General features: G+C 39.3%; 1 protein-coding gene across 1 annotated transcript in view; it reads right to left on the reverse strand.

Moving 5' to 3' along the window:
- DCDC2C (doublecortin domain containing 2C) overlaps positions 1–12,574 on the reverse strand; it is a 240,992-nt gene extending 228,418 nt beyond the window's left edge. The window contains exons 1-2 of the mRNA XM_043981022.1: positions 12,279–12,574; positions 8,191–8,242 (exon numbers count right to left, since the gene is read on the reverse strand). Coding sequence (XP_043836957.1) covers positions 8,191–8,242; positions 12,279–12,574 — 348 coding nt within the window. The remainder of the gene's footprint in view (positions 1–8,190; positions 8,243–12,278) is intronic.

A 12,574-nucleotide genomic window follows, 5' to 3' on the forward strand; every position in this document is an offset into this window, starting at 1 on the left:
AATTCCTCCACAATTACTGCACTGGAATCCACAATGAACCAAAGGAAGGTATCCAAGTAATTTGGAACTATGCCCAAAGGGCTATGGGACTGGGCATACCATTTGACCCAGCAATACCACTACTAAGTCTGTATCCCAAAGAGATCATAGAAAAGGGAAAAGGAAGGGGCAGGTAGGTGGTTCAGTGGATAAAGCACTGGCCCTGGATTCAGGAAGACCAGAGTTCAAATTCGGCTTCAGACACTTGACACTTACGAGCTGTGTGACCCTGGGCAAGTCACTTAACCTTTATTGTCCCAAAAAAGGGGAAAATATCTTATAAAAATAAATGTTAAAAACTATTGTGAGAAACAGTAATAGTTTGATACATGGTGTAATCTTCTCAGAAATAGCTTGATACATGAGGGGATCTTCTCAAGGGAACCATGCCCATATAGAGAACAGCAGGGCAATATTACCTAGTAAGTTACATCAACTAAAGAAAAAGTAAGTTTTTGAGGACTAGAGATAGAAACCAGTATTCTAGGAAAAGTAGGTAAAAGGTTAACCCTAGTCCCTACTGCACTTGCTTAATAGACTTATTAATATTAACTTCTCCCCTGTCTAAAATCTCCACCCCATTTTTGATCATGGGTCACATGAAGGTATATGTGTATTGGAGGGGTAATATATCTTTTTTTTTCTTTTTTTTTTTTTTTTGGTGAGGCAATTGGGGTTAAGTGTCTTGCCCAAGGTCACACAGCTACTAAGTGTAAAATGTCTGAGGCCAGATTTGAACTCAGGTCCTCCTGAATCCAGGACCAGTGCTCTATCCACTGCACCACCTAGCTGCCCCGGAGGGGTAATATATCAAGGAGGATTTAGCTAGAATTCTTCCAGGAAGATTGTGAACCTGTGCCTAGCAAGCTATGATGGCTCAGGGGAGGGATTGCAGCAAGGTGTAGGATAAATACAAGATGCTTGTTTTCAGCATTGGCTCTCATTGATTGGCTTTACTGTGGGTGCCCCATTCTCATGAGAATGCAATAAAGGCTTTTGTCATACCAAAGCTGTCTCTGAAAGAACTTATTTTGAGAAGTTGGTCTGCCCCTGTTTCTCACACTATCATTACATGTAACTGGAAAAAAATAAAATACTATTTTTAAAAAAAAGAAGAAAAAAGGAAGGTATTCAGAACATTAATAAATTTTCCATAGAGAATTGTGGAAAGACATGGACAGAAACTGCACAGGATTAGGAGGAGTAAATGCACCATCATGGAGAGCCACTGTGGCAAAGAGAACAAAGACCCATCAAAATTGAGTCTCTTCAACATTTCACAGGCATAAATATCCTCTTCTAAAAGTCGAAGGCTTTGTGTTTCTTAAGATGCCCAAGAGGTGGGGAGCACTTTACACTCAGCCCCATGGAAGTGGACAGCTAGAAAATGAACTCTGACTCAGATCTACTAGGAGAGCTGTCTCACTCAGGGGCTTACAGAAAACAATTTTAATTCATCGATTCCTGGCTATGTTATCGAGGGGACTAGCCTAGATCTCTAAGCCTAAACAAATCTTTATAGATATAAGCTGGAGCCTACTGAACTGTAGGAAGCCTCTGGAGTTCAAATGAGACTTTTCTCATTAAAACAAATGTGAAAAGCCAGCAATAAGCCAAGGCCCCAAGGGTGTTTACCTAAAGTCTTCCTCTACCTACCCACCCTAGTCCCCAATTAAATGAAATGGGATTGCAAATGTATTACACTACAATATTTTACAAATCATGTCTGTGAGCTTCATTAAGTGTATAGAATGGCTTTCTAATTAATTGTAAGTGAATTTCTATACTCAGTCGAGGTCTCTGGAGCTTTGTCTTCAATTTTTCCACTAATACATTTTTGCCCAAACAGAAAGTCAATGAAACTGAATGACTCCCATTCCCACTATGTTTCCTGAACTGCAAACTTCCTTTCTACAAACCCCTTGAGTGTTAATTGTTTGGTTTTAGCAAAATGTTGACAGACCACTGTGTTTAGATCATCTAACTTTTTTCCATTTAGATTCAAAATGGGTTGCTAAAATGCAAACTTCTAGGAGGCAAAGGCCATTTCACTTTAGTCTCTGAATCTCTATAGCACCTAGGACAGAGCCCCAAATATGGCAAGTGTTTAATAAATGATTTATTGGCTAGTTAGTGGCAGCTTGGTGGCCCAGTAGATAGAGGACTTTGCCTAGTATCAGGAAGACCTAGGTTCAAATCCAGCCTCAGACATTTACTAGCTGTGTGATCCAGGCAAGTCACTTAGCGTCAGTTTCCTTAACTGTAAAATGGGGATGATAATACCAAATGAGGTAACATTTCTAAAACACATAGCCCAGCACCTATCACATTATCAGATTGTTAGTTATGAAATCACAGCAAAATGGAAAGACTACTTACTATACATATAATCGGACCACCCCGATACTCACTAGCTTTCTCAGTATTGGACAAAGTCATTTTATCTCTCTGAGACTCAAATTCCCAAAATTATAAAATTGGGGCAATAATACATTATTTACCTCATGAGGTTCTTTTGAAGAAAAAAGTTTAGTAATGTAGAATCAGTATAATGTCTGTTATTGGAATCCAGATGAAGAGAACAAGTCATCAATGAGCTCTTTCTGGTATTTATACATACATACATACATATATATATATATATGTGTGTGTGTGTGTGTGTGTGTGCACATATGCATATGTATACACATATATACATGCATATTCATATATATGTGTACATGTTTATAGGTAATTCTTTATTGAGAAAGTAGCTGCAATATATACTAAGGCACTTCTCATATAAAAAATAGGCAGACTAATTTCTCTGTGACAGCTACTGGGACTTGATTTCAGAGCTTTTATGCATAATCTAGCTTTATATATTTTATGGTCTGTGGAGTTGATGGTGGGTTTTTTTAAGTTTTCTTTGCTTATAAGTAGGTAAGTCTGAATAATGCAGCACATACAATACAATTAAGAATACAGGTTGGGGGCAAGCTAGGTGACTCAGTGGATAAAGCACCAACCCTGGATTCAGGAGGACCTGAGTTCAAATATGGCTTCAGACACTTGACACTTACTAGCCGTGTGACCCTGGACAAGCTACTTAACCCTCATTGCCCCACAAAAAAAAAAAAAAAGTTAAGTCCAGAAACCAGTATATGATAGAAAAAAGACTACTCCCTAGAACAACAGTCCCAGTGAGGAGGCAGTGATAAAAACCTTTCTTTTATTCTTGAGAGAGAATTGCTAGTAACCAAACACATAGAGTTCAAAGTACTACTTTTAGCAGAATGTTTTCAATGAGGGTCTAGTATATAATTTTCTCTCGGGCATTTACTACTTGTGTGACCTTGGACTAGTCATTTGACTTCGTTAGGTTTGGGTTTTCTGTAAAATGAGGTGACAGGACTAAATGACTTCTGAAGTCACTTAGATCTATGATCGAATAGATAATCATCATTAAGTTCCTTTTAACATTAAAATCAAGTACACAGATTCAGAGTCCATCAGTATATCTTAGTATAGTGTCTGGCACATAGTAGGCACTATATAAATGCTTATTGCCTTCCCTTCCCCACCCCATCCCTACCCAGAGTATTCTTCTGCCCTAGCTTGTAACAACCTTACATTCCTAACCAAAGCCTCCAGGAGAGTTCCCATTCCCCTAGAAATGTGGATCCATCCACAGAAATGTGCTTCTCCTTGAAACTCTCAGACTGTATAAAGTCATGTCAATTATTTTAAAGGTGCATGAAGATGTTGCTCTTAGATCATCACAAAGAGACACATCCTTTAAGTGCCTGCCTGCCACTAACACTAAAGAATGTATTGGGAGTAAGGGTAATTTTGTCAGATTCCTAGAATCACAGAATCTCACAATTACAAAGGATATCAGATATCAACTAGTTCAATCTAGACCTCCATGGGAATGCCTTCTATGACATCCTTGATATCTAAGTCTCTGGCCTCTAAGGTCTCTTCCAGCTCTGACAGTCAGTGTTCTAAGGTCCTTCCAATTCTGACATTCTATATTCTCTTCTTTCATCCCTAATATTCTATGTTCTAATGTCTGTCTCTGTTCTTTCATCTCTAATATTATGAACTCCTTTCTAGTTCCCATAGAACATTCTAGGTTTTACAATTCCGAGCCACATAAAAGTCAGTGTCATTACTGCTTTTTTTTTTAACCTTGTAAACAATGTTTCCTGGCTACCCATCATATTCACTGAACTATGCTAAGAGTGATTTTTAACAGATTCTAAAAGTTAAATCCATCTTCAAAGGGCAAAGATTTGAAAATAGAAGATAAAATTGAAGTTATTCAAAAGAATGTGCTAAGGGCAGCTAGGTGACCCAGTAGATAAAACACCAGCCCTGGATTCAGGAGGACCTGAGTTCAAATCCAGCCTCAGACACTTGACACTTACTAGCTGTGTGACCCTGGGCAAGTCACTTAACCTCCATAGCCCCACAAAAAAAAAAGAATGTGATCTAAATAGTTAAGATAATTCCAAAAGAAGAGTCCTGAAATATTATATTATCAGTAATGATAATATCATAAAGTGTACTGCCTCATACAGTTCCCCTTGTCCCTTTCAAATGGACATATTCCAATACATATGGGTTAAACAATCGGGGAGTGACTTTGAAAAGTGCTATATAGCAAGAATTAAATTAGAGGACATCCCACGGAGCATCCGTGGATCTTATCTGATTCCCCCCACCCCAACCCCAGATATTTCTAGGGACACTTGTGCTCAGTGCTGAGGACTTCATGCTTTGGAAGGATGCAGCAATCCCTTGGTCCCCATGACTGCTGCAGAAGAAAGAGAATGTGTTAAAAGAGGATTGGAAGCTCTCAAACTCATGACACGATCTCCAAAAAACATCCAAATAATGCCATAGGAAAATGCCTGGAGCAGCAAAACTCATAGAAGAATGTGCTGAAATCATCTTCTAACCAAGAACAGCTTGGAAGGTCAGAAGGAGCAAGCTGCTGTGCTGATACAGGAGTTGAACCCAACCCCACACAGTCACCCTGACACAGATCCAGTCCCAGGAAGGCCTCACCAGAGGAGACCCTCAGAGCCTCTGAATCAGCTGAAGTGCCAGTGTCATCTGGAACTAAGCTCACAGTCTGGTGAGAGGGCTGAGCCCTGGGCAGGGGGGAGACTACAGGGGTCTACACTGGTGCTGAGGCAGAACTTGGATTTTCCACCCCCTGCTGGGAACCAGGAGGTAGGCTTGAGTAGCAGTGGCACAGGCTCATCATAGCTAACAACCACAACACACAAAGCTGGTTGATTAGCAAGTTGGTTTGGGCTCATCTACAGACCAGGGAACAGGCCAGGCGAGTGAAGAACCTGATCCTCCTTAAATCATACCACCTGGGACTTTTTAAGCTTGGGATACTGTAGCCTGGAAACAGTGCCCCACTTTAAGGAGCTAAAAGTCAAGTAAAAGAAAAGCAAGATGAGCAGAGAAAGGTGAGGACCATAGAAAGTTTCTTCAGTAACAAGGAAGACTGAAGTGCACCCTCAGAGGAAGAGGTCAACATCAGGGCCCCTATATCTAAAGCTTCCAAGAAAAATATGAATTGGTCTCAGGCCATAGAGGTGCTCAAAAAGGACTCTGAAGATAAAGTTAGAGAGGTAGAGATAAAAATGGAAATAGAAATGAAGGTGATGCAGGAAAGACATGAGGAAAAAAGTCAACAGCTTAAAAAGCCAAATGGAAAAGCTCTCTGATGAAAATAATTGCCTAAGAATTAGAATTGAATAAATGGAAGCCAGTGACTTTATGAGAAACCAAGACACAATAAAGCAAATAAAAATGAATAAAAAAAATAGAGGGCAATGTGAAATATCTTCTGTACACTCAATTGGGTGGAGTAATCTCTCTAACTCTGCAGGAAAATAGGAGGGGAAGGGGATAAAGAGAGAGGAACAAAAGAAGGAAGGGTAGAGTGGAGGAGGGAACAGACAGAAGCAAATCCCTTTTGAAGATTGATAGGATGAAAGAAGAGGGATAATAGAATAAATATTATGGGGAAGGGAATGGGATGGAAGAGAAACAGTTAACAATAGTAATTATGAAAAAGAGAAAAGGAGGGAAAATTGTACAAAAAATATTGATAACAACTCTTTGTGGAGACTAAGAATTGAGAATCAAGGGAATGTCCATCAATTGAGGAATGATGGAAGAAGCTGTGCTATATGATTGTGGTGGAATGGTCTTGTGCTATAGGAAATGACAAACAGGATGATCCCAGAAAAACCTGGAAAGACTAATGAACATTGATGTACAGTGAAGTGAGCAGAGCTGGGAGGACATTGTGCATAGTGACAGCAATATTGTTCAATGAGGACTTAAGTACTCTCAGCAATGCAATGATCCAAGACAATCCCAAGGAACTAATGAGGAAGCTTACTATCCACCCCCAAAGAAAGAACTGATAAAAAGAACACTTGTGGATTGTACATATATAACCTGGTTGCAATCTTGTGGAGGGAGGAGGAAAGGGAAGGAGGGAGGGAGAGAGAAGAATTTGGAACTCTAAATCTTAAGAAAATGAATGTTAAAAACTACCCTTACATGTAACTGGAAAAAATAAAATAAATGTTTGTTGCTAAAATAAATAAATAAATAAACAAACAAACAGAATTGGCCATTGCAATCGAAAAAAGCCAATCACTTACTCAAATGTCTTTAAGAAATATTTTCCTCAGGGTAGGTAGGTGGTGCAGTGGATAGAGCACTGCCCTGGAGTCAGGAGTACCTGAGTTCAAATCTGGCCTCAGACACTTAACACTTACTATCTGTGTGACCCTGGGCAAGTCACTTAATCCCAATTGCCTCATCAAAAATATATATATATATATTTTCCTCTCCTTCTATATTCTTCCTTTCCCCAGAATTTGAGAAATTAAACTCCTCCTTTTCTATCCTCTTCTCTCCTTTCTTCTCCTTCTCCCTCTTCTTTTTCCTCTTCTCCCTCTTCTTTTTCTTCTTCCTTTTCCTCTTCTTCTCCTTTTCTCTCTTTCTCCTCTCCTCTCCCCTCTCTCTCTCTTTCTCTCTCTCTTTCTTCTCTCTTTCTCCTCTCTCCTCTCTCTTTCTCCTCTCTCCTCTCTCTTTCTCCTCTCTCCTCTCTCTCTCTTTCTCCTTTCTCCTCTCTCCCACCTAGTCATTATCTCAAGGTCCTGCCTGAATCTTCTGCCTTATGTTTATTTCCCTGAACATAGGTAACTTAATACCAATCCCAAGATAGACATTCCCAGCCTAGGAGGTAATGAGTTTGAGAGATTGGAAGCTTCTGGCTCTCTCCATTACTGCCAGCTACAATGCAAGGAATGCTCCCCATTACTACCATAACACTTCTCAGAGGAAAAGATGACTACCAATGGGAAGATGAGCCCAAGCCCAAGCATGCCAAAAGGGATGGACTTTGAGGAAGGGATTTGCTCGAATGCTGCAGAGCTAAGGCAAAGGTAAAAACTCTTTGAACAGTCCCACTAAGTGTTCCATATTTTTAAGTATCAGCCTTTCAGGAGAATATAGTTATGAGCTACTATAGTATATTCTAAGTCTTTGTCAATGTGGGCTTATAAGTCTTTTGTGTTTTAAACATTTCTTTTGTGCTGAGGGAATAAATAACTAAATTACATTATATATTGGATAATTGAACCATGATCCAAAGTTGAGTCTTAAGTGATTTTTCCCAGGAGGTGACCTCATGCAAGCTTCGACAGCTGTAAAAAGGTCATCTCAGATGATCTCTAGGATCCCTTTGGATCTCTTACGTTACTATGATTCAGAATTAGTCACTTTATTCACCAGTTCAACATAACTTTTCCTGACATCCATTCTTCTGTATCTTGAATATCAAATTTTAATAATTAAGTTTTTATAAATAGTGGTATGCAGTGCCTGCCAGAGAGAGTTTTAGTAGCCATGGTAAGGCAGGGGTTTTTATTAACTCCCATTATCACAGTAACTTTGAAAAGTATGACAAGATTACAAAGCTAATTCTGATCTTGAACTTCAAACTTTTGCAAACATTACCTATAAAACAGTCAGTGCTTCTAAAAACATCAACGCATTTGATGCTGTGGTTAAACTTCTATAATAGTCCAATTCCACACTTATTAGTTAGCAATATACACTTACTTCCTTGACCTTTTTCGTCCTTGTAGGTTTTCGAGGAGCTATGTGGAAATAACTGCAAATAGAAATAAGTATAATTAGGAAATAATGTTTCAGCAGATGGACACAAACAAAGTAAGCACCCTACCTAACATGAAAATGATTGGATTTCTGTTTGTTGGGGTCTGTTTGTTTGATTTTCCCCAAGCTAATTAGCAAATTAAGGACAGAACTGAAACACAAACCCAAGTATTCTGATTCTTAGCTCACTGTTCTTTCTACTACACCAGGTCATTCTACATCCCTGTCATTTGCAAAACGTGCCACCTGCTTTGGGGCTCCTAATTCCCCTCTCCCAACAGAATCTTAGACCCTGTCCTGGGGATGCTGGGCACTGAAAGGTGAGTTTTCACCATATTATGCCCTTCAAGTAGGTCCCCAAGACATTTCCCAGACATATTCAAACCAAGCTACTAGGTGAGTATGTCACACATCCCCCTTTCTAGTTCTCCTTTATGTATGGTCTTCCCTCAATGGACTGTAAGTTCTTTGAGGGCAGGGACTGCCTAAATTGCTTGTTTGGTATCCCTATCACTTAGCACAGTGTCTGGAACAAAGGAAGTGCTGAATAGGGGCTTTATCAACATAATATTCATACATTCTATTGTTTGGGAATTTTTTTAAGTATTTACATCCCTTCAAACTCTGATCTGGGTTTTAAGGGCATAGCTAGTTTCCTTACCTAAAGAAAAAATTATAGGATTCTTGGAAAATGAAACTGCTACCAAAATAAATCATTATTATTATGAGCCTACAAGTTTTTTGGAAGGAGGAAAAAGCTTTTTCCTCATTATTTACCAATGATTTTCAAAGAAGTTCTCTACAATTAATTTAGTCTTGAGGATTTGGACAATGATTGGGTATTGTATAGATTTTTATAGTTTTTGTCTTTCAATGTATTGTTTTCAAACAAGTATTATTACAGAACCTCACTTCTAAGTCCATTTTCTGATCTAGCTATTATGATGAGATTTTCTGAAAAGTGACAAGTTATTTAAGCTGCTCAGTGACTTAGTAATTACAGATTTTCCATCCAAATGTGCCTTACTGATACAAGTAAAAATCAAGTCGAAAGAGTATTGGGGGGCAGCTAGGTGGCACAGTGGATAGAACACCGGCCTTGGATTCAGGAGGACCTGAGTTCAAATCCGACCCTCATTGCCCTGCAAAAAAACAAAACAAAACAAAACAAAAGAGTATGCAGGGCTTTTTTCAGAAAGATAGAATTTCAGATATTATTTACATGATAAAAAAATTAAGGAAACATTGAAATACAAATTACTATAAATGCTGGTGTTCTTCCTCAAGTTCACTATTGTTTGCTCACAAAGAATGGAAGCAAACTGTGGTGTAAAGAGCTCTGGACCAGGAATCAAGAGACCTGGGTTCAAATCCCAAATCTGTCAAGCATACAAATATTATGATGCTATGAGTCTATGAAACAGGCTCCAAGGTCATGCATCTCATCCAGAAACAAGGTTCTGTTTCTCTTTCCATGAAATCACAGAATGTTAGACCTAGACAGTGCTTTTGAAATCACTTGGTCCAGCATGTTTTCAGATGAGGAAAAATGAGGCACAGAGAGGTCAGTTTGAGTTGCCTATGATACTGAGTCCTCACATCTCAAATTGCCACTATTTAAAATTTATGGCATTTATCTAGTTTCCCTACTAATAGCATCTTTGTTTCCATTCACAACTTCTCTTGGCTGAATTTTGCATTCCATCACCACCTCTAGGCAGATCATCTCCAGTGTCTGCACTTTGTCTCTTCACTACCTCTTCAAATCTAGTTTCCCCCTAATGGTTAGTGCCCTCTCCCACCTCCTTGGACTATTATGTATATTTTCACTGAGTTAGATGTATTACCCCAGTAGAATGTAATCTCCTTGAGGGCAGAAACTTTTTCATTTTGTCTTTTTTACCATCAGCACCTACCTAGTACAGTGCCTTGGACATAATAGGCACTTAAGACCCTAGATTTAGAGTTGTAAGAGTCTTAGAGGTCATCTGAACCCAACCACCCTCCTTTTGTAGATAAGGAAACTGAGGCCAGAGAATTTAAGTCATTTGTCCAGGTTTATACAGATACTAAGTGGTAGAACTAGGTTTTGAACCTAGGTCCTCTGACTTCAAATCCATCACTCTTTCCACCATGCCATGTTGCATCTCCCAATAAATGTATATTAAATTGGGTTGGATTAAATGGAACAAAGGGACATTAACATAATTTCACTTACAACTGAATAAATGACTGGGATGGGGGAGAAGGTTTCAGCTTGAAACACTGCCATTAGATCCCATTTTCTCCTTACCTGGAAAACATTTTTGGAAGGATGAGAAAATTCCCTTCAGTCTTTTCATATCAAGCATAAAGGCCCCCCAAAAAAGTGAACCATGAAAAAACCATCAGGAAGTAAGGCAGTAACAAAAATCAGCTGAAACAGCTTAGGATAAAGTGGGAAGAATTGTATTAATATAGTAAAAGACAATTTATTAAGTTGCCTAGTTAATGAATTCTTACTGATAGAGGATTTCAGTTTATACCCTTTTCATTGAACTGCTTTATAGTTTTCTAAGCAACACACACACATACTCACTCACTCACTCACTCACTCACTCATTCACCAACTTGGTGAAGTGAATTGTAGCAAGAAGTATATTCAATTTACAGATGAGGAAAGGAAAAGTAACTTGTCCAAGATCAACTGAATTATAAACAGCAGAACCAAGATTCCAACTCAGGTCTAATTCAAGTCCAGTTCACTTTCCTTAGGCTATGCTATTCACTGGTTAGACTCACAGAATGTTAAAGGTAAATGGGATTTAGAATATTGAATGTCAAAGCTGTAAGAGACCTTTGAAAATAGGATGTACAAGGTAGGGGACCCTGGCAATCTAGTCCAACCTCATATTTTACAGATGAGGAAAATTAGGATTCTTGATGGTCAGAAAAGGTCCGAACCTGTGGAACACTGTAGAAGGAAGTGGAATGATTCCCGGCTTTATAGTCCAATGGAAGAGATTTTACATGGCACCATTATGCTGCAGTCTATTTATCAATATATGCTGAGCAGTCATGAGAGAGGAGTCAGAATAATGAGGGAAGATTCTGGGTAAGTTTTGAGCAGTATTTTGAAGGATTGTAATGAGAAAAGCACTTTATGAAGCACTACATAAATGAGAACTATTATTATCATGAAAAAGGAGACAAAGAGAATAGAGAGGAAAATATTTGGGAGGGCTAGAAATCCCTTCCCACCCCCAACAACCCCCACCACTTAAAGAATTCAAATAGTAAAAAGAAAAAAAAAGAAAGAAAAAAAAGAAATTTGATGGCTTCAGATTTACCAAGAAGGTGGCTCAGTGGATAGTGTGTCAGGACTGGAGTTAGGAAGATTCATCTGCCTGAGTTCAAAACTTGCCTCAAACACTTACTAGCTGTGTGACCCTAGGCAAGTCATTTAACCCTGTTTGCCTCAGTTTCCTCATCTGTAAAATGAGCTGGAGAGAGAAACAGCATGATTGAACAAGAAGAACAAAATAAATTGACAGAGACTACAATCTTCATTACTATTGAGTAACTAAATATGAGCAATAGTCATCATAGAATATTAAGAGAAAAATCAAGGGATCCAGCATCAGAAGACCTTGGCTCAAATTCCAATCTGGCTTCCTAGCTACAAGTCACTTCTTTCTGGGCTTCATTTTTCCTCATCTGTTAAATGGGCTCAAATCCCAACCCTGCTTGCTGCCACTTTTCATCTCTAGAGCCTCATTTTTCAGATGTGTTCAAGGAGAGGGTTGAACTAGGTGACCTCTAAAGTCTCTTCCAGCTCTTAATCCTACCTCAATAGTGTATTTTTGACATATAATCCAGGTGCTTCAATATTTTCCCCTAAGCAGTTCCTTTACTGAGGAACAAAGCCGAAGCTGGTAATGATGTCTAGACTCTTTTTCAATCCCCAGGACCCTGCTGATCAATTTTTGATCCAATCATTCTCACCTCTCTACTTTCCCTCCCCCCACCCCTCAAGCCCCAGGCACACTTACTCCAGTTTCCTGAACTTTTCTCTCCCAGCTGCTACATATTTGCCCCCTTGCTGCAGCTCCTCCAGCTCGTGGACCAGGTGTCCGTGACAGGGTGTGTAGAGCCGCCTCACTCCAAAGGGCACTGACACCTTTTCATTCAACTGAGTCATCAAGGCTTCAAAGCTGGGGACCCGTTTGCGATTGATCACAAACTTCTTACCCACGTAGAACTGGTCTCCGTTGCGATACACCAGGATGGTCCTGGCTGGAGTGATGTCCACCAGGTTGTGAGAGCAGCAGGGTCCTTGGGTGCCCAT

Source organism: Dromiciops gliroides, chromosome 2, assembly GCF_019393635.1.
Source record: "Dromiciops gliroides isolate mDroGli1 chromosome 2, mDroGli1.pri, whole genome shotgun sequence".
Classification (NCBI taxonomy): Eukaryota; Metazoa; Chordata; class Mammalia; order Microbiotheria; family Microbiotheriidae; genus Dromiciops; species Dromiciops gliroides.